This window comes from Sphaerodactylus townsendi, linkage group LG08 (genome assembly GCF_021028975.2).
Source record: "Sphaerodactylus townsendi isolate TG3544 linkage group LG08, MPM_Stown_v2.3, whole genome shotgun sequence".
Lineage (NCBI taxonomy): Eukaryota > Metazoa > Chordata > Lepidosauria > Squamata > Sphaerodactylidae > Sphaerodactylus > Sphaerodactylus townsendi.
The window spans coordinates 68,543,878-68,566,265 of NC_059432.1; the positions used below are offsets into that span (position 1 = coordinate 68,543,878).

General features: G+C 42.2%; 1 protein-coding gene across 18 annotated transcripts in view; it reads right to left on the reverse strand.

The window, feature by feature from the left end:
• The window catches only part of KIF1A (kinesin family member 1A), a 124,564-nt gene that overhangs the window by 41,133 nt on the left and 61,043 nt on the right, over positions 1 to 22,388 (reverse strand). For 12 of the 18 annotated variants that reach the window (XM_048506708.1, XM_048506707.1, XM_048506706.1 and 9 more), the window contains 10 exons: positions 21,650 to 21,729; positions 20,736 to 20,842; positions 18,733 to 18,813; positions 18,229 to 18,409; positions 18,001 to 18,073; positions 17,134 to 17,227; positions 16,104 to 16,252; positions 12,199 to 12,377; positions 11,284 to 11,421; positions 2,955 to 3,073 (listed from right to left, as the gene is read on the reverse strand). In XM_048506708.1, the coding sequence (XP_048362665.1) occupies positions 2,955 to 3,073; positions 11,284 to 11,421; positions 12,199 to 12,377; positions 16,104 to 16,252; positions 17,134 to 17,227; positions 18,001 to 18,073; positions 18,229 to 18,409; positions 18,733 to 18,813; positions 20,736 to 20,842; positions 21,650 to 21,729 (1,201 nt within the window). Of the gene's footprint in view, positions 1 to 2,954; positions 3,074 to 9,840; positions 10,090 to 11,283; positions 11,422 to 12,198; positions 12,378 to 16,103; positions 16,253 to 17,133; positions 17,228 to 18,000; positions 18,074 to 18,228; positions 18,410 to 18,732; positions 18,814 to 20,735; positions 20,843 to 21,649; positions 21,730 to 22,388 lie in introns of all 18 variants that reach the window. The other 6 variants (XM_048506699.1, XM_048506698.1, XM_048506709.1 and 3 more) reach the window with 1 other exon arrangement.

Consider the following 22,388-nt stretch of genomic DNA (forward strand, 5'->3'; position numbering starts at 1 on the left):
ATTGTATACTTGTCATGTTCGGAACAGAAAAGAGAGGTTGAATCTTATAACACTTAGTCTTCAGTCACACTGTAGCTCTGGGATGGAGAATAGGTGCAGCAAGATGAGCAGTGAGAGACGTAATGCCTGCTTGAAGACTTTCAGAAATTATCAACTGCTACACCTTGTTTATTGTTGTACACCGCCTGGAGCCCCTCGGGGATAGGGCGGTATAAAAATCTAATAAATAAATAAATAAATAAACTGGAGCAGCATGGGTAAATATACTTTGGAACAATCCTCAATTGGAAACCCTATATATTAATTCATTACTCTACATCACGATAGAGCCAGCTGGTGCAGGGTAGAGCTAGGATTTCAGATAATCCCAAAATAGGACTCATCAGTCTGCTGCACGTAGTTTTCCCATGGCCAATTGGCCATGCAGGAAGGGGCTGATGGGAATTGTAGTTCCTGAACATCTGGAGAGCCGCAGGTTCCCTACCCCTGGTGTAGAGGAAACAGTTTCAAATCAGTGGTTCATTCAAGTAGAGAACAAACTGTACTAAGATCATATGTTGCAAAGGTTTAATGCAGCCAAAAAAACACTTCCATGTTATTGAGAATCAGTGCAGGGTGTAGGCGGGGGGAATGTTTGTAAGCGACTGGATTGGACAATTGCATGAAAAACATCCACAAAAGCATTTGGTATTCTTGGAAGACCTGGGCATGGCTTATGCGGCTAATGAATTTTGTGCTACACCTTACCCTGCTTCATCCCATGCCTGACATAGATCTCCCATCATTCAGCAGTCGTGTTGGATGGCAATTGTGACACCTGCCCTACATGCCTGTAGGAGCAGCCTCTGTCATAGCAGCCAATTTAGGATAACAGTGTGTGTGCAAGAGAGATCACTGGGATGATGCTGAAGGGAAAATGGATAGCCTAAGGGCGGTTGTCTAGTTGTAGAGTAGCTCACCTGTCCTGAAGTGATATGTGGACTAATAATGTAAGGTACAGGAGACACAGGAGCTCAAACTGCCTCCCAAAAGCTTCTCAATTGACCCTTCAACATGAATCACAAGAATACCCATTGCTGTATTTCAGATGCTTTTCCTCACATAAGTATGGCTAGTTCACATGTATGCATTCATAAACCCATCCACCAATCAATTGTTGAAGACAGACCTTTTGTATCACATCTCTTCTCCTCATATACAATGCTATTCAACAGTCACATTCAACTGTGACCCATTCACTGCTGAGTAATCAGGGGCCCATTATGCACAAGATGTCTGCCGCGAGGCAGGGACAAATGTCAGCCTCAGCAAGAATTCTTGTATGGATGTGTCTCCTTGAGGCCTGCTTTCAATTTTCATTCTCCCTGCACTTTAAGTGCAACTTTAATTTTCTCTGCTGCCAGAGCAGGGGACATTTGCCAGTGAGCACAGCTTTGCCTCAGAAATCTTCCCACTGTCCACTACCAACCCCTCCCACTCCCTTGCAAACCATTCCTCTTCCTCCTTTTCAGATTAGTTATTACTTCAATTTTTGCTATTTATTACACTGATATATCAATATATCAATGTAAACAGAATCACTGAAAATAGCTGTGTGGAGGAATTGCCATTTTTAGCTCAGTCAAAGCTATGAGCGTTGTGAGTTTTAGTGCAGCAGCTCTCTAAATAATTGCCTGTCTTAGTTTTTTTTTCTTGCTTCCCACTTGGCACTAGACAACAGTTAATTGAAGGTCATGGACCAGCTGCATGAGGTTTCCCTAACAATGGAATGTTTAGCATCTAACAAGAATCATGAGTCATACTACCTGCTTGTGTTAATGGGTAATAACATCACCTGAGGGGTAATATTTAGGGTAATGTTTTCTATAACTGCCTATTCAGGCTAACTTAACCTCAACCTCTTTTTTCCCCACGCTTGTAGCTGTTAGTTGCAACTGTGCTGTTTGGCGCTTAGAGCTTTTATAAGATTTAGTACTTGCTTATGGAGTTAACATCTGTACTTGCAAGGATGTGTTTTATGACTTGGTTTTTAATTGCTGGCCCTTCATGGTCTGATTGCCTGCCAGTATTTTTGGTTTATTAAAGGACTTTGTAGTCAATAAAACCTTCAAAAGATATTTTAAAAGATTTTCTGTCTCCAAGTTGTGAGTATTCTCAAGGTCCTGACCCACACAGAGATAAGTTATCTTTTCCTCCACAAACTGTCTTTCATTGTATTTGAAAACCTCCAAATGGTGAATCAGCCATTTCCCTTGTGCTCTCATCTCCAGAGCCATTGCAGTTCACAACAAGCTGGCAGGGGGCTGTCTGTAGGATAAATTACAGATGGTGAGCTAACCATTTAATAACAAGCCTCCTCCCACAACAGCAGGTGCAGGTGTGTGTGTGTGGGGCAGGGAGATCAGTTCTAAGTTCTCTTCTTCAGCAGAATGTGGTCCAGGGAACTTCTTTGCCTCTTACTTTGGGTCAGTTATTTTTGGAAAGGGGATACAATATTATTATATCTGCAATCACAGGTATATTGGTATAACTACAAACTACTGTGCCTTTAAGGGGGAGTTGATGGGTGAAGACACCTGGAAAAGCAGAGGCCTGTTGAGATTTCAGCAAGCAGGCAGTGAATCCCTCCTCACATGTAAACAGAGAAACACAAAGAGACCATGCTACAGTTCCACTGCGCAGCTAAGAGCCCTGAGGTAAGCATTCCATGCATAATGGGCCAGATACATGTGTCAGTCAATTGTTGATTTACACATTACCTCTTCCTCTCCTGTGTGGTAGAGTTCTGGTCCCTTTATTATGCATCAAAGTTGTTCCTTCTGACAATCTGACAAAGGACTCTCTTAGCACAGCCTTCTGGATTCATATCAAAAATGAGTTTCTCACCAGGGGATACAGAAGATACCTATAGAGGAATTACTAAAACTTCACCTTCCCCAACCTTCATCTCTTACCTGAAATAGCCTGAACAGCCACACGCAGGAAACCCTTAACTTCCCCTTTCTCACTGACAATGGCAACACGATGGACCAGTGGCACAGGATACAACAAGTTGCTGAGATACACAAAGGCTCTGGAAGAAAAAGGAACATAGGAGAATGGTCACTGTGCCTCATGAATGTGCTTCTCCAAACATACTCCATAGCCGATGGCAGCTGGGATCACAGTTCACCGCTCACATCACAACATGGCGCTGCAAAGCAAAACTAAAGAAAGGCAGCCACGGCCAGCCGGACAGAGAGGGGGACTCAGCGTGCTTAGAGCAGAGTTCCTGTACTGAGCAGTGAAGCGAAAAGCATAGCGAGTTAGTGAGTGCCAGCAGAGCATACCTCTCATTCTGTCATCGCCTGTGGCTGAAGGGAGGGGAGGGGGGCTGTGCTGGTACAACAAGGAAACTAGAAAAGGGACCTCTGGTATGAGAGACCAGACAGCTAGTACCCCAGGTGCTGTAATTCGTCCAAGGTCCTGTTGCTGAGTAGTAGTGGGGCAAATGAGACAGAAGACAAAGGGAGCAAAGAGTAGGGTCAGAGGAAGAGAATAAAGACAGAAAGAATGGGGTGGGGAAAGAAGAGGGCAACAGAGAAAAGCCATAGAGAGAGTTGTGCTATTCTTCAAGAGTAAATTTCCAAGATTTAAAGTCAAAAGGAAGCTGAATTTCAAGCCTGCTTCAAATGATATCTTTTTGTCTATAAACCATTATCCAGGAAGGAAACTCTTCAGCCACCTGCTTTCAACCAACTAATCTAAGAGCATGATTGGCATTCCAAGTTATTAACAATCTATTGGCAGAAAATCCACTGCTACACTGGGGGAATAGCACAGAGGCCTATTATTCATTGGCACTGTGCCCTGCAGAGAGGGTAAGTTTCCTCCAGGGCAGAGATTTCTGTACTGACGCAATCCCACTTGCTGTACGACGATCCCAGAAGCCCTGCAGTTAGCTAGAGCAGGGAACCCCCGATGTTTCCCCCTTGATTCGGGGCTTTACTCTTTCTGGGTAGCTTCCCTGTCCAACGCAAGACTGAAGATTGCTGGGTTTTTTAAAAGCCCTTTAAATGTAATACTGATATTATTTATATCCATATTGTGCAGGCTGCTATCATTGTTTTTGGTTTTTTTAGGGAAATGTTGGCTGTCAATCTCTGCAAGGAGCCCCCCCCCCCCTCTTCTCCCAGGGACCGATGGTACAGCGAATGTACTGTGGGGTGAGAAGCATACTGGGAAGCACTCCATGCATAACAGGCCTCAGCATCCTTGACCTAACCAGCACCTTCTGCTGAGTTTACACAAATGGTATGGCTGACATTCTTATATGAATAGAATTAATAGAATAAATATAATTAATTCTGTGTTGTGCTTCTGCTGTGTTATTTAGTACCTTTGTACTGCTGCAGTGATAGAGACCTAGTGATAGAGACATTAGTCTTTATGAAGGAAAGAGAGGTCCATTTACTCCCAAATGAACTGTTTCTGCTATCAATCTGAATACAAGGTAGGTCAAGTATCTACAGTTCCATGGAAGGAGAATGCTGAGAGCCACCATGGATCCCCAGGCAGAACATCCATCTGTCCTTCTTTATGGCTTGGATCCAAAACAAATATTATAACAAAACCAATTTCTTGGGTTCTTGTTACTGCAGAAATCCAACCAGCTCTGTCTCTCTCTTCCCCTCCTGCCTCCATAAATATAAAAAAGAACAATCTAAGCCAGTCTCCTTAGAGGTCTATTTTATTAAGTTCCATTTTATTAAATAGGGTTTATTCCCAGTCTTCTGTTTCCCTTGTGTATATGTTCTAAAATGTAACATATACCCGTACTATTAATTCAGAATGAGGTATCATAGCTCCATAATATGCACTGCAATATGAATCACACCGGCTTTTCTTCCTTACAGACTTGCCCCCCATTGTGTATAGCTATACCTGCAGACTGAGAATTAATTTCATCTGATGAAATTATTCTAACCATGAAATCTAAATTATTCTAACCATGAAATCTAAAACTACAATCTAGTTTTTTCCACAACAGACTAACACGGCTATGCCTTTAGAATTTGTTTCTTCTAATACTCAGTTTGTGTCAAGATTTCCGTAGCACATAGCCCAAGCGCTTGTTTTCAGCACAGGCTGAATTCTGTAAGAAAAATATTTCTTTGCATGCACAAAATGCCTTTCCCTGAACTTTGAAAAATTATGGCAACTTTTCTTCTGTCACACTTTTAACAGTTCAAGATGTAGAGGTAGCAGTGGGATCACTGAATTATATTTTTAAGCCCTCTGTAAATATGAGGGTAGGTTAAATACATGCCCTGAACCTTTCATACAAATAAAACATGAGTCTTTCCGGGTCATGCTAGAGGTCTCTCTAGTCCAGCATCCTATTTCCCAAAATAGCCAGCCAGATGCTTTAGGCAATCCTACCAGAAGGGAATAAAGAAAGTAATGACCCACATAATTGCTTCCCAAAATTGGTATTCAGGAGTACAGTGCCTCTGAACATAGGGGTTCTATTTCGTCATCCTGCCGAATGTCCACTCATGGTCCTGTTCAGCTCCATTCAACTGTTTAATCCCCTTTCAGAGTCTTCTAAACCAGTGACTGTCACCTCTTATAGTAGTTTATTAAAAAATTAAGTATGCAGCACACGATGTAGCCCTTCCTGTCATGAACCAACTGCCAAACAACTTCACTATGGGTGAACTCTGCCAGTGGGGCACAGAAAAATTCTCACTCCTCATTTTTCTCAACATCATTTATTAGTTTATGAGCCTCAATGTTTATTTAGCTTATGTATCTATATGAGCTTGCATCACTGAGTAAAAGAACCAGAGGCAACTTTCCTTGCCTCATTCTGGCCAAGTTGTTCTTGCCAAAATGCCCTCCTCTCCTATCTATTAAATATTCTGGAAACTTCCCTCTTCTCTTTGTATCCTCTGTATCATCTACCTCATTTGCATAGCCCATGTTTCTCAACATTTCTCTCTATAGCCAGATGTCTAATTTTGTAATTTTATATTTACATACATACATATATATGTCTACCAATATGGGACACACTTGCTACATCTGATAAAGAGGGCTCCAGTTGAAGTTTAATGCCTACAGTAGCAAAGTTGTATTTACAAAAGACCAAGTACTAGATATCCCACTAATACAATAACAACAATATATTGTTTGAACAGCATTTCAAATGTAATTAATGAACTTCTGATTATTGGGAGGTGACGGTAGTTCTGACTTGTCAATATGTGCTTTAACCAAGTCTAAAACAAGATGCATTTTAAAACCACAAAATGTAGTCACACATGTAAGATAGAATATTGTTTGCTTTGATATAAACTGGAACTAAGGCATTCACTTAGGGCTTTCACTATTCCACATTTACAACCATTAATACAGATCACAGTGCATGTACAGGGTGGAGAGAAGAGAATCATTCTTTCACTACTTTGATAGACCCTTTGGAAATATTAATGTGATACCTCTTCAGTCCCTATTTAGGCAGAGGGTTACTGCTCCATAGTAAGTATTTTCAGGGCTGCCCCCTGGGGGAATTGGGGGATACAAAATTCAGAGGGCAGAAGTCAAATTCCTGCTGGATATGTTTCATAAACTGCCGCTGCTGCCTGCTGACACTGAGCTGAGCAGTGGGAGAAAAATGGCAGGCAAAATGTGGGAGGAAGTCATGATCAGCATCCCCAGTGTGTTGATGCAATCTAGAAGTGACATCATCATGCTGGGGGATGCCATGTCATTTGCAAAAAAACCTTTATGGGTAATCATAGGTCTTTTGCATACATTTGGTTTCTTTGGGTCAAGCATATATTGTCTTTGTATCAGAGTGTTTCCCACTCTTCAGAACTCACCATGTCGCAGATCAGAGAAGCCCTATGATTTCCAACAGTGGGTAAAATGCTATTTTTTCTCTGACTGTGCAGCAGAGCAGGATTTACTTTGCTTAGTTTGGCTTTTCTGCTCCTCCTCGCCTTCCCCGCCTAAGCAGAAGCAGTTTCATCGGCATTAGACAGTCAGTGTGGAGTAGTGCTTAAGAGCAGATGGTCTTTAATTTGGAGAACCAGGTCTGACTTTCCGCTTTTCCACCTGAGTGGCAATATTATCTGGTGAACCAGATTTGTTTCCCTGCTCCTACATTCCTGCGGTGTGACCTTGGGCTAGTCAAAGTTCTCTGGAACTCTTTCAGCCCCCCTACCTCACAAGGTGTCTGTTGTGGGGAGAGGAAGGGAAAGGAGTTTCTAAGTCCCTTTGAGTCTCCTTACAGGAGAGAAAAGGGAATATACTCTCCCTCCTTTGCCGATAGGGCTCCTTTCAATCTGTCCCAGGAATAACAGATCGAAGAAACGGTCTTTAAAAACACACAGGGGGTAGGCAAAATGGTGGCTGGGCTCAGGGGAAATAGCAGGAGACTCCTTGCATGTATACAAGGAAACATGGGGAGATGCCACCGCAAAGCACACAGCTGAGCTGAAAGTGCACAAAGAGCCACAGAGTTTTGGGTGAATACTAGATGGTTACTCTAGCATGGGGAAATCACTTCTGGCTTGTGCTGTACTGTGTGTCATCATCCCAGGGATGCTGACTGCACTCTCCATGATGATTCCAACCTCCAAGGTATACCTTCTCTCCCCTCACATACTAATTCTTCTGTGTTGGTCTTCCCTTTATTTTCCACTCTCATTCCTTCTCATCCCTGTCTTAGGTCACATGAAGCCATTTCTGCTTGTGCAAACAGGGCAGGAGGGAAAACAGGAGGTCCTTCTCATCCTCCCTCCAACATTTCCTCACAGTGCTGAGAGTACAAGTGCTGTTGAAAGTGATATACATTTAGCTGCGAGTCTGATCATGCACTGGTGACCTGGCACATCAGGCATCTCATGCATTTAAGCCTTGAGAGAAAGCTCGGGATACAATCTGTTAGAGTTCTATTCTAATGACACCCAGTAATAACACATTATGAAACAGGCTGAAATCCAAAGGCTGAAGAAGAAATCATTTAAGAGCTGAAGAGATTGAGAAGCCAAAGACGTAAGAAGGGAGAATGGGGCGGGGGGGGGAGAGGGAGGGAAGGACAATGAAGTTGAGGACTGGAGAAAAGAAGGCAGAAAGAGGCCATGTATCATTAAAAGAACAAAGTAGGACAGAGGCACTAACCACAAGATTGGTGAGGTGCAAAGACGGCATGCTCAGACCAAAGAAAAGCCTTTCAAAAGGAAGACAAAAGTGAAATAACCCCCAATTTTGCTAAAGCTTTGGAAAGAGAGCCAGCAGCTAAAAAAAATAAAAAATAAAAAATAAAAGACAAGGATCCAATCAAAGCACACTTCACGAGAAATGTGAACGGCACAGCTGCTGCATGGGGGAGTCAATTTTGTGTGACTCAAAAGACCCCCAAGAACAATTCATAGGATTGAGGGAGAGGGTCTTTCCTCATTGAGCTATTAGCTTGTTTTGAAATCTCAAATCCCCCAAAAGGAGAAAAAAAAAGGAAGAAGCCAGCTCTTTCGGTCTGAGACTGCAGGACTCTTCCCCCAACTCCCTCACTGGCTTTTCTAAGCCCTTTTCCTCCCTTGCCTGCTCCCATTTTCTTGAATCCTACTTAAAAGCAAGAAAGCTAGGGGTTACTACTGCTTTCCGGAATCCCAAAGGGACAAGCTCACTGAGAATAAACTGAAGCTTGATATCAGCAGCTTCTGAGCAATAAACTCTTATATGTAACCCTTTGAAGGACAGAGGGTTAAAAGGAGAGAAATATTTGGTCATGCTTGAGCAAAATGGATAAGCCAAGCCTCTAGCAGAGACAAACAACACCGGAAAGAGCAGTGTCTCATTAGAGTATGCAGACATTACCAAAACTGGCCAACTTTCTGCTTTTGAACATAAGGCTGATATATATTTATCACCCGCCAAGTCAATTTGCAGTCTCAAAACAGCAAGGATAAAGCCTTTAACTACCATATAGGAAAATGGGGACTGGCCAGATGTACCCCTGAGGAATAACTAATCTCTACTGAGGGTCTCTATTGAACTGCAATGTGGAAGAAATATCTCCACTCTCTTAGCCAGGAGAATTAGAGCAAATGATGATGGAAGGATTTATTACATACCCTCTCCACATCCTGGAGTTTATTTTTGCAAACTAAGTCTCCATTGATGCTAAGTTAAATATCCAAAATGCCAGTTTTGCACTCTATGCTATTACACAAGAGATGTTTGTTTTATTTCTCCCTGAATAGGTTTACTTCCTCCTTGCAGAGCACACCATTATTATTTCTTGTGATACTTTTTATTTCAGAGGTACATCTTCGTATCCTCCCTCATACCTTTTCAAGAGGTACAGCATACCCTCCCTACATCTTTTTATAATCATGAACTATATGGCCTCAAAAACCAACCACTACCTTTAGTGGAAATCTCAACACACATAATAGAAAGCTTGAAGTATGAGTCTATTATGAACTGGTTCATTAGGAAGTTTCTATACAATGTGATCTCTAGGGAATTCTCCTGCTTCTGAAACCTAGAGTATAAACTAGATTTTTAAAAAATCTGTACCCAGTAGGGAAGACTCATAACTGCAGAAACTGGTTCGACTGACGTCCACTTATAAGTGGTTGTCTCTCTAGAAACACACTCGTTTTCTTCACTGTCAGCTATCTCAGTACTGGTTGATCCCTCCTTAACCACGGTCAGACACATACTTTTTTGCCATCCTAGAACTCATCTGTCCCTGAGTGCCTTAACATGGGAACAGTGTCAGAAAGCAGGTCTCTTATGCGAAAGAGCTAGTTCCTTCCCAGCATGCTCTCCTAAGACCTCACCAACCTTCCTACTAAACTGAACAGGGGGGAGCGGTCGTAAAATGGATCCCGGCCATCATACAGTGGGTACTCCGGAAAGATGTCTTCCTCCAGGTCCTCCTCCTCCTCCTCCTTCCCCACGTGCTGCTCGTCAGCAGGCTCGGTGATGTCGGAGTCAGGGTTCGAGAAGGTGGGGGAGGGGGTGAGATCAGCCATGCGCTCGCTCATGCATGTGTTGAAAATAGGAGAGCTGTTGCAGCCAGAGATATCTGAACTAAGGTTAGTACAACAAGATAGGAGACAGGTTAACACCAGCTATTCCAAACACACACAGAGACTAGGCTTGCTTTGCCCTTTCTGTTATACCAAGCAGCTGTGTTAATAAGGGGGGAAAAGGACCAAACCTTTTAGACCAAACACATCTAACAGAGGAGCCACCAATGCCATCAGCTGAGAACAGGGATGATCCACTGCATTCAGTGGGGATCCCCCAAAAGACCACTGAAACAATTATGTAGCTTTCCAAAGTAAGAGTCTTGTGGCCCACTAGCATCACTCCATCTTGACAATGAGCTATACCTCAGATACTTCCAAGTATGTTAGAATTCAATGGCATATCCCAGCAATCTGCCCTTCAACAATTCCCAGCTGATGACATCACATTTGTCCAATAGTTGCATGGGAAGCACATGAGAACACACATTATATACTAGGCGGTATATAGGCAGATATTTACATTCCAAATCACAGACACACATACACACACAAATGTACAAATCCTGTACCAGATATCTTAATCACATCCCACTCTGGACAATATGTTTTTCTAACATAGAATTCACTCATAACCAACTAGGAGAATCATCTTCTACATGGTAATATACCAAGAAACACTGGTCAGAATCCCATACCATCCAATGGTAATGGGTCCTACCAAAAGTAAGGTGTCATGCCTACAAGAAATAGTCCTGCTAATGGGAGTACAAGCTTGTACAAGGCTATGATTGTCTTTCTGGACCACAGAGATTGCAGGCTAAATATCTCTGTTGATTTGCGGTAGGAAATTCCAGCCATCGGGGCCAGTGTTTTAGAGGGATGTAATTTGAACACCATGTAGTTGTAAATGAGGAATAATTTTTGAACATGGTCCATGCAAGTGAAAGTCTAGCAGGTAAGAAGGAGACAACTCACACTTTAAGGGGCCCTTTCAGTGATGCAAATGGAAAATTGCCCACTCAAGTATATAAATGTGGATTGCAAAGAAAGCTCCTTACAAAGAGTAAGGTGCTACACAGTTGTCTGGATATATGATCTAGTGCTTCAATTCACAGACATCTCTGTCCCACTCAGGAAGCAGCATTTGTCCTGCATGACACAAGTTGCTTTTGTTTAGTCATGCAGCATTTCCTTCCTTCACGTTTCTCTGGCTGAACATGATGTTTACATGAAGGCAGATCAAAGCTCTCACCTGCCAACCAATCTGAACCAAGGGAAGCGGTCATAAAACGGATCTCCGCCTGTCACCACATTGTCGCAGTCTTCTATAACACTAGAGGGCACTTCGGCCGCCCGATCATACATCTCTCGCATCAGCTCCAACCTCTGCCTGCAATAGGGATGCGGGGGAGGGGGGGAATGAACACACAAAACAGCAGTTGTAAATCATCCCTTTCTGGTGTACTTGCACCCAAACCACTATCTTACATGCATGATATCAGAATCTGATGGTCTTCCTGCTAAGGACAACTAATAGAAGGAGAAATCTCTTCCATGCCTTGATTTGTTCATAATTTACAGCAAGGAATTTTCTTTACAGATCTGGCACCTATTCAGACAAGCATGGGTGGCTTTCATTCACCAATTCACATGATTGCTTCGACATGTGCAGAAACTAGATTTTAGCATGCTGTTACGATCATAAAAACGTGGAAACATTAGGGACATGTCAAGCCCCAGGATAGCTTTAATACATGCCAGCATGGTCAGGTGAGACCTTGGATAGGATCAAACAGCAACATGGGCAATTAAGTTGGCTATTCTGGCCCACAGAAAATAGGTTAAAACATCTGTTTTGAGTTTGCTGTGAGCACAGCTATTTGTGGTGGCATTAGCATATTTTGAACACTATGCACAGAAGATCACTTTTGTGAGTCTGTTAACATGACTGTAAAATATAACCCACACCTGCTTTTTCAAGTCACCAAAAACTGAAGCAGTCACGTAAACAGGCCCTCAAATAATCTACATTTCAGGTTCCATCCCTCTTTGGTAACAGGACAGCATCAAGTTTGCAATTCGTATCAGAACAGTCATGATTTTGTCAAGGCAAAGTTAAACATGCTTTCAGGCAGGTGCTGTGGTTTCATTAAATATCTCAATCTACCTGAGTTTTTCCAGTGTCCAGTAATGGGTCGCTCCATTCTTCTGATCCTGTACTTCTACAGCCACAATGGTCCTTGGGAAAGGACGTTTCTCACGGTCTTTGGCAGCATCTGGAGGCAGCAAGTCCGGAGGCAGAGGGGAGTACAGAGTGTCTGTGAGAAGCACGAACTGAAACTGAACCTGGAAGTGAATAATAGTGATCAACATTGGTTCATGCCAGAGGTCACAACTTGGGACATTCAATTATCCTCCGCTGCAACTATGATATCAATAACATCATAAAGCAAACAGCAACCGTGAAAATGCCCTGTTTGAGACAGGTTAGTAGCAACTGCATTTAACTGATCTCTAGTCACACCATTTTTTAGTCAGAGTCTTTTTAAAAAACTCAATATTTGTGTTTTTGCCAAGGCAAATGTTGTTTGAATGATACATGCTTACTTGTTCTTCCCTGCACCAAATTTTAAAGAGAAAACATATTAGGCAATTTAAATAATTCTGCATAATTTCAGGTCAATAATTCTAAGCAAGTATGGTAATCTGTGACCTCTCCATATGATCAAATAGTAATGTGGAAAGGGATGGTAATTGTGGACCAGAGAGATTACAAGTTAAAATCTATTTCGATCTTGATGTTCAAACGTTGCAGTCCTATGCAAGTTCTATTGGACACAGTGGAGATTACTTCTAAGTAACAATGTATAGGATTGGGCTGCACATCCCTTGATACAATCACACTACAGACTGCCAGTTTGATCTACCTGAAGTTAGTTCTTTTGAAAGAACGTAAGAATCCCTTTTTTGGATCAGACTAAAATTCATATAAGTGCTATTCTAATTTTACCCCACAAATCAGATGTCTCTAACATTAACAAAGATGATGTATTTCCCATTTTTGTGCTGAGAATCTGGTAACTACATTTATTTTTAGCTATCAGGATTATTAGCCGCTTACAGAAGTATCCTCCATGAATACATTTAAAAAACAATTAGATGGTAGAACCCATTTCACATTATACGGAAGAAAATTCTATAATTTAATCCTGCATTAAGTGAGGCAATCCACTTCTTTTTGTCTGTCCTGAACCTACTGACAATCAGTTTTATGCTAATCAGCTTAACCACCCGAGACAGAGGGTTGGTTCAAATGAAATACTAAACCATAATTTAATTAAGCTAATCATAATTGTCCTTCTAAACCCACAGCCCTACCCTAACTATGGTTAGCTAGGAAACCTCAGCCAGGATCTGAAGTTATTTAATAACTGCATTACTCACATTACCTATAGCTCTAGCAAGTAACAACCATCAAACCTTCATAAATGCAATTGGCCTTCCTGGCCACTTTACACCTTGACAGAAATCCAACACAGCGAAAAAGAAGAAGAGTTTGGATTTAAGCATACTTTCCTCAGCCATAAGGAATCTCAAAGCAGCTTACAAACCCCTTCATTCCTCCCCGCTTAGCAGACATCTTGTGAGGTAGGTGAGCTGCGGGGATTCTTAAGAACTGTGACTAGCCCAAGGTCACCCAGCAGGCTTCATATGTAGGAGCAGGGAAAAAAATCTAATTCAGATAAGAGTCTGCTGCTCATGTGGAGGAGTGGGGGAGCAAACCCGGTTCTCCTGATTAAAGTCCATTGCTCTTAACTATTACAGCACGCTGGGACATATAGACTTGAGGGGGGTGATGAGATAGGTGGCAACTTCCTGGAGATTTTAAGAAATAACTCTTTGATCCATACGGGGATGAAAAAACATAAAGAGATAAAATCCCTTTGGAGAGGAGGAGGGAGAGGGGGGCATTTCGTTAATTCCATCTGTAAGAAGGAGCTCTCACACCTGGGCTCCATAGATGACCACCACTGTTAAGTGGAACAAATGCTGTCTGGAAATGCTAGATGTCTGGAAAAATAACTCTGTGGTAATGGGAATCCTTTAAAACACTGTAACTTATAGTTAAAGAGCCTGCCTTAGAATAAAACCAGCAAGGGCATTCTTGGTGTCAGGAAATAGTGGAATATATATTAATGCATTTTCCTATGTGAAAATACAGTATCCTGGTTTAAACCTGTTTCTCCCATTGATGCTCTGCTCCATTTAAAGAATTGCCTAGCAAGTCCATCTCAAAAATGAAAACACTCTTGTCTTCAGCCCCCTCTTGCTATCACCAAGCCTCTCCCTTCTCTCAGCTCTGCCTGCCAGTAGACTCCTTTCACCACTCCTGCCACCAGTCTCTTATCAACTCAGCAGCAGCATAGCTAGGTCCTTCTGTGCATCCCTAAAGGGGAAAAGAAGCAAGACCGGAGCACTGTCCAGTGTATCTTGATTGCCTGTGCTCCACCAACATAGGGCGTTATGTCTGCACCCTGTTTACCTCTATTGCACAGAAACAATAGATTCGGGAGGGGGCTGGATCAATGAAAATAAACCAACACCACTTCTTTTTCATCTGATATATCTAAGCAGACTAGGATAGAGAAAAGAGTAACAGCAATGGAGCTAGGATTGCTCATTGCAAGTTAAACCCTAGTTTCATCAACAAACTACTGTTAAAACAAACCATGGTTTAGTGTTACATCTGAGATAATTTCGTAGAAATGTTTGCACACCCACTCTCTCCATGTCACATGTCCTTCTCTTTTTCGCATTTCTATCATGCATATTCTAATACCTAGACCAGGGGTCTTCAACCTGCGGCTCTCCAGATGTTCATGGACTACAATGCCTATCATGGCCAATTGGCAGGAGCTGATGGGAATTGTAGTCCATGAACATCTGGAGAGCTGCAGGTTGCAGACTCCTTACCTAAGAACATAAGAACAAGCCAGCTGGATCAGACCAGAGTCCATCTTGTCCAGCTCTCTGCTACTTGCAGTGGCCCACCATGTGCCTTTGGGATCTCACATGCAGGATGTGAAAGCAATGGCCTTCTGCGACTGTTGCTCCCCAGCATCTGGTCTGTTAAGGCATTTGCAATCTGAGATCAAGGAGGATCAAGATTGGTAGCCATAGATTGACTTCTCCTCCATAAATCTGTCCAAGCCCTTTTTAAAGCTATCCAGGCCATCACCACCTCCTGTGGCAGCATATTCCAAACACCAATCACATGTTGCGTGAAAAAATGTTTCCTTTTATTAGTCCTAATTCTTCCCCCCAGCATTTTCAATGTATGCCCCCTGGTTCTAGTATTGTGAGAAAGAGAGAAAAATGTCTCTTGGTCAACATTTTCTACCCCACGCATAATTTTATAGACTTCAATCATATCCCCCCTCAGACGTCTTCTCTCCAAACTAAAGAGTCCTAAACGCTTCAGCCTCTCTTCAGAAGGAAGGTGCTCCAATCCCTCAATCATCCTCGTTGCCCTTCTCTGCACTTTTTCTATCTCTTCAATATCCTTTTTGAGATGTGGTGACCTAGACTGCAATATAGTTGTAATTGAGTAATTGCAATGACTAGAACAGGGGTAGGGAACCTGCGGCTCTCCAGATGTTCAGGAACTACAATTCCCATCAGCCCCTACCAGCATGGCCAATTGGCCATGCTGACAGTGGCTGATGGGAATTGTAGTTCCTGAACATCTGGAGAGCCGCAGGTTCCCTACCCCTGGACTAGAATGTAAGGCCCAGTATCAAATCTTGACTTAGTAGTGAAGCTCCTCAGGTGGCCAAGGGCCAGTCACCCTCTCTCGGTCGAACCTATTAAAGGGGCTATTGTGAGGATAAAATGGGGAAGGAGAGAAACACATACTTTAGCCTGAGCACCTTGGATGAGGGCAGGATAAAAGTGGGCACTGGAATGTAATAGTTTGATCCAACTCATATTCTGTGTTATACTAATAAAAAGTCAGAGAATGGAAGTGGACAGAACCCCTTAACCACAATGGATGTAAAAGAACTTGCTCACCTTCTTCTTCAGTTCCACACTGATGGCATTAGCTTCCTTCAAAAAAATGGCATTGCCCCATAGCAGATCTCGGAGAGATGTAAACTGGTACCATTTCCACTTCCTGAAAGCCCAGAGTGCCAGCTCAAACTCCCGCTCAGTCCATTGTACTGGTGACAGAGAATTCACAAGGTCACTCTCTTCAAAAAGCAAGTCACAACAACTTCTCCCCAAAGAAACCATAGACATTAGAAGAGAACAAAACTAAGGCTGGCCATGTGACTTAAGACTGGCATTATGAACTACTGAATACCCTGGAATTGTTCCAGTCATGAGAAAAATATGCTTAAATGACTGGCTTGGATCCAAGCTAGAAATGTTCACAAGGCACAATGATTTCTGTTCATGGAGATTATTTTCTTACCTCCCTCTTCCCCCAGGAGCCTGAAATGCCCCCCAAATACCTATTCTTGGAGAAGAGGGAACCCTGCCCAGACCAAGATTTCAGAGGACATTTCTCAATGCTCTGGGAGCAAGGGGAGGAGGGGGTAGCAGAGGAAAATCATGCTCTGAGCAGAAACCTCAATAATATATAATTGAGATAAATCTCTCAATAAAGCACCTTTCTAATTAGCTATTTTTCCAATGATCACCTTAAGAAGGCCCCAGGGAAACCAGATGATATCATTGCAATGCTCCAGCTTGCTTCTAAGACCTGTGTGAAGAAATTGGCCTTGTTTGGTTGTCTTTTGGCCTTTCAAAAGTTTGGTTCAGACTTTTAAGCCTGCTTAAGTTATTCCAGGTGATAAGTGGAGATCTCCCACTATTTCAGTTGATTTCCAGATGACAAAGATCAGTTTCTCTGGAGAAAATAGCTGCTTTGGAGGGTGCAATCTATGGCATTATACCTTGCTGAAGTCCCTCCCCTCCTCAAAGACTTCACAATTATAATATAGCATGTGTGCACTTTGTACGTAGGTATTTGTACCAGAATACAAACCATTACATGATAGGATGCACTAACAGAATCTTCCTTTCACTGAATTCATACCTTCATCCTCAGGCTCCTCCTCTTCCTCATTAGCTTCAGGGTAATATCTTGAATCCATCTGTTTCTGTAAAGCTTCCAATTTACTCTCATAATCCTAAAGGAGTAAACAGTTAAGCATTTTTATTATCCCCTTTATGGTTGCTGTATTTTGATGCTACATATTTTTTGTTAGAATTAATCCATTCCCTGAAGTATTCTAATTCTTCTATTTTATTGGTCATAACCAGTTCAGTACACTGGACTATAGAGTTTCATGAGATAATTCTCCATGCAACCTGTGGCAGAGGTCCCCAACACAGTGCCCAAAGGAGCCGTGGTGCCCACCAAGTATTTTCAGAAAATGTGTATGGCCAGTGAAGCTTCTGCCCAGCAAGGCTTCTGATGGACGATTAGAAGCCTTGCTGGGCAGATTTTGAAAAATGTTGCATAGGCAGAGCAGCTGCCACCCACAGCATGAGGACCTTCACTGTATGAGTACAGGTAAGCTGTGGTAGCCATTTTGTGGCTGTCTTTGCCTCCTATTGGAGCCACGCTATGGATGCACCCAATATGCTGCCTCAGAATTTCAAAGATGATCACAGCTTCAAAAAGGTTAGGGATCCCTGGCCTATAACAACATTTCCATCCTCCAACTGAGTGAGATGTTAAATGGGAATCACGTGACGTCCTTGCCCTTTCCCATGAGATTTATGAAACTGTACAAGGTTTTGGTTTTTATCCTTCTTGTAAACTATATGTTATGGGGTGTTTAGAAGGTTGGCCCCATTTTGGAACTAATGGTCGCTTCCATCAATTACAAACATCATTGTCTGTATACCACTGCTCTCATGAACTGCAATAAAAAAAAGCATTCTCTATGATACATACAAGTCTTTGCTGCTCCAGAAGATAATTAGCCTCTTCTCTTTCCTTGCGATATTGGTCTTCCAATTCCTGAAGCCTACATGGAAACCAAAAATGAGAAAATAACAGGTCAACATTACAGAGGACTTACATATTCTCTATCTGCTGCCACTTCAACTCAAACACAGTCAAACTTCCTCTAAATTTTCCATCCCCGTGCTAAATCTCTTCCAAACTGTCCCCTCTACACACCTCTGTTCCATCTCCTGCTTCATGTCAATGCCTTGTTTCTCCAACAATTCTCTCTGGGCAAACGCCCAGTCCACTGGTTCAGCAGGAGTCTCCGCACAAGGGGTTCGCTCACGCTCTTGCCGTGCTTGCTCGGGATGGTTAAATCGGAATACGTGGCTCTTGCCCATGATTATGCGATTTCCTGGGGACAGAGGAGAACACAGGGCAGAGAAAATGAGATGGGGTTTCACAGTTATATGAGCTCTCTTGCTGAGCTGTTAAAAGGATGACCCACAGAAGAGTTTGTACTAAAGATGCCCCAGATAAATGGAAACATAAAAGGCACCCAACTCTGACCAAGGTTGACTGACAGTTTGATTAGAACTATGAACCGTTTCCTTAGATTCCAATGGATCCAACCCTGAGCAATGCACAGTTGAGTCATTTGTAAGACTCCTTCCTATAGTTCCTTTCTCTTATTCCTGAGTCTCCAATCCTTTCTCCTGGAAACATGGGTGAGCTTACCTGATCTCAAGATGCTAGGCTCTGTTACTTTCTTCCCATTGACGTAGGTGTCTGCACCTTCACAGGGTTCCAGTGTCACTACTGATGCGGAAGGGGCACAAGTGGAATTTGGGAAGGGTGAAGGAAAAAAGAACACATGAGAGGTAGTATGGATGTTCAAGGAACAAATATCTCCCAGTCATAAAAAATAACGGCTGATCTATCTACTTATTGATTAGAGAACAAGCTCTCAGTGTTATAAGAACAACATTCCTTCTACATGTTGAGCTAACCATGATGGGCAAGGTTTGGCTTTTATTGTGAATATCAGCCTTCATTTTTATAACAGTTTGGTAAGTCACAGATTTTAAGCAACAGGTTCCTAATAGCTTTAAAGAGAACTATATTTTTTGTACGTTGTCCTGAGCATCAAATTTGGGAAAGGATGGGATAAAATTATCTCAGATAAATAAGCAGATAAATGAAGGAAGGATTTATACTTCAATAAACCCAATGTGGCCATGTGGTTTTACACCAGCTGGAATTCCAACTCAACCTAACAGAGAGAACTGGGATTTTCACCAGCTACAAATGGAGACATAGCTGACTCCAGTAAATCCAAGCCAACTTGATCCAGTAATGATTCAGTGGAATTCAAATAACTAGGATGTACAATGATGTAGCACCTGAACTACTGAGGAGGAGGTTGATTGTATGCTCCACCATGTGGGTAAAGTAACAATGCTTTTCAGCTGTAAACTATCCAGGGCAAGCAATACTAGCTGAGCTATGCAGTCAGAGGCCATGTGATACAGTGCTGTGCTATAATAAGGACACTTCTTAACAGGAACTGTTGTTCTTCAACTCTTCAATAAATTATTCATAAATATGCAAAAATAGATCCACTCAATTTTTGAAAAGCTTGGTTGTTACTGGCATTTTATGTTTTCCACTAAACGGTTATTCTCAGAGCAAAATCCAGAAGTTACTGAGCCTGATCACTAGATTCTTGGATAGAACTTCAAAAGCTGACTACATATTTCCAGATTCCACGTTCTGTAAATCTGATTCTGGATTTTGCTGAATACACATTTTCAATGGAAAATCTTTTTCTTTTTTGATGTCATGTCACAGATAACTTGTTCCACCCACCCACAGCCCACTCTTCAATGACTGGACTGCTGTCAACATTAAACTACTCCCTCTGCCTCTAGATGAATGATTTCCATTTTTAAAAAATTGCCCTAAAAGAGCAATATAACACTGTACTTTTACAGGTTCTCTCAACTCTGAGGTTTCATTTTTTTTAAAAAAAAAGTAAGTCTCTATCTCCGTCCCTCACAGAGATATAAGGAAAAAGGCATATCCCTGTGAGAGAACCGTCTAGAGATTTGGTTTTTTTAAAAAGGAAAGCTGAGAATTCAGAAAATGTTTAAACTATCATTGTATCACTGCAGTGCTATATCATTATTTTAGGGCCATGTATTTCCAAAGGGTGCTCTGATGCCACTGATGATGACAGCACCTTCCCTTTAAAATCCTCATCATTTAAGCCACATGTGGAAGAACATAAATTGACTTCACAACTGTAAAAATGCACAGAGGGGCAGACATCCAGAATAACTCTGAGTAACTTGAGTAACTCCAAGATGTGGAGAAGGTCTGTAATAATGTCTGAATTGAGATGATAATAGCAAGGGGGGAAAGACATAGCACTGCCCTGTCTGGTAGCACTGCTAAGCATTCCATATGGAAAGCAAGTGGTACAGATTGGTAGAAATGGAGTGCAATGACTTGTGCTGATTTCACACTCGACTGAAAGCATTTCTCAACCCTCCTCCTCCTCTTGATCTGCACTTGTAAAAAGAAAAAGCAACAAAAAGGATTGTATCAGCTTTCAACTGTTGCCCAAGCACAAGACTGACATGTGTCTGCTTTCAAACTTACTGCCCTTTATGATGCACATATGATTTTGGTATAACAGAAGCTCAATTTCAATTGAAAAGGGAAATATATGGGGATACCTTCAGAGCCAGCCTTTGTGTCACTTCGGAAAATGCAATGCTCTTCTTTGATGAAGTGCCCACTGAGGACAATGTCCTGTCTCCTCTCAGCATCCTCTCGACCAACCCTGTTCAGGACAAAAAACACTCATTCAGTGCCATAAAGCATTCATAGCATTCTTCTGAACAGCCAAATAATAGCAGGGTTCCCTGGACTCCCCAATCAATCAGGCTCCTTGTGAGCAGAAAAACTGGTAGAATGATACTGCAGGAAGTGTAACACAACAATTCTTGTTGCTGTTTCTGCCCTTTGTTTTATCTGATTGGCCACTTTTGCTGATATTCCTTCCCTTCATTTTGCTGTTTTTATATATATCGTCACTGGTTTTAATTGCAATAAATTGTTTCAATTTAGTTTAACAGCCTTTTGTAACAGTAACAGGCAAAAAGTAGGACATACAAACTTTTGCTTTTAGTATGTTTTAATGGCTCATACTGTAAACCAATCTGTGTGCTATTTTTAGATAAAAACTATGCAGAAATTTTAAAATGAAATAAATTGAAGATAGATGTTAAAGGATCTTAAAAGTGGTAAATTGGGAAAGGCTTTCAACTACAGAGAGATCCAGCTAGCTACTGCAGACCCACTGATTAACTGGCTGCCTGATCACTCCCCGAAGGGATTCAAGCTGGCAGATGTTGGAGGATCTCTACTGCTAATGGATGTCACCAGAGGTTGGTGAAATTTAAGACATTTTGCAGTATAGCCTTCTGTGAGCTGGGCTAGATATCCCCAAAAGCACATCAGATAATTTCAGTAAGACTCAGGAAATAGGGAGAGTGGGGGACATTTGACTGCACAAGTGTTGAAGAAAACCATGTAATCACTACTCCTCACACCTGAATCTGGAAAAACTGTTATGAGTATCCATTACCTGGTAATCCCATCTTTAATATAATATAGAAGGCACTCAGACATCAGTGGGTCCTCATTTAAGTTGACCAGATGTGGTGTCTAAGAGTCAAACAAAAGGTAGGTTAGTCTTGTCTCCCAAATCAGAGGCCTAGGTGTGTCCTTCCAATACATTATCCACGCTGTGGTAATAACCAGAAGCAAAGCTGCAATGGGGATATCTGGGGCGGCTCACCCCGGGTGCTGCCATTGCAGTCACATGTCAGGGCAGGGGCGTGTCGGGATCGTTTCGGGGGCGTTAGTAAGTTAAACAAACTAGCAAAACATAACACGTAGCAGCCAAGGGAAGGGAGGAGGCCGAAGGAGGCGCAGGCCCTTGGCTCCGCCCACACACAGCCTTCCACGGTGGGGGGGATTCGGTCCAGCCAGCCAACGGTTTGCCCTGGATACACCATGAAGCTGGCTCAGCTCCATTGCTTTCTCCTTCACCCTCCCCTCCTGGGCGGCAACTAGCAGCAGCGGGTGAGTGTGTGCTGCATTTACCTAAGAAGTATTATCGGATAACATCTTTTTAAAAAAATCATATGTGACCTTCATTCTTTAGTTTCAGTTCACTGCAATTATTTCAGACCAAATGGCTGCATAACAAATATTACTGCCCTTGTGAACATTTTAATCTTATTCGAAAAGAGTTAATAGTATTGCAACTATCATATCAACCTGAACACCATGCAAAGAAGACCGGAAATCATTTCATGCAA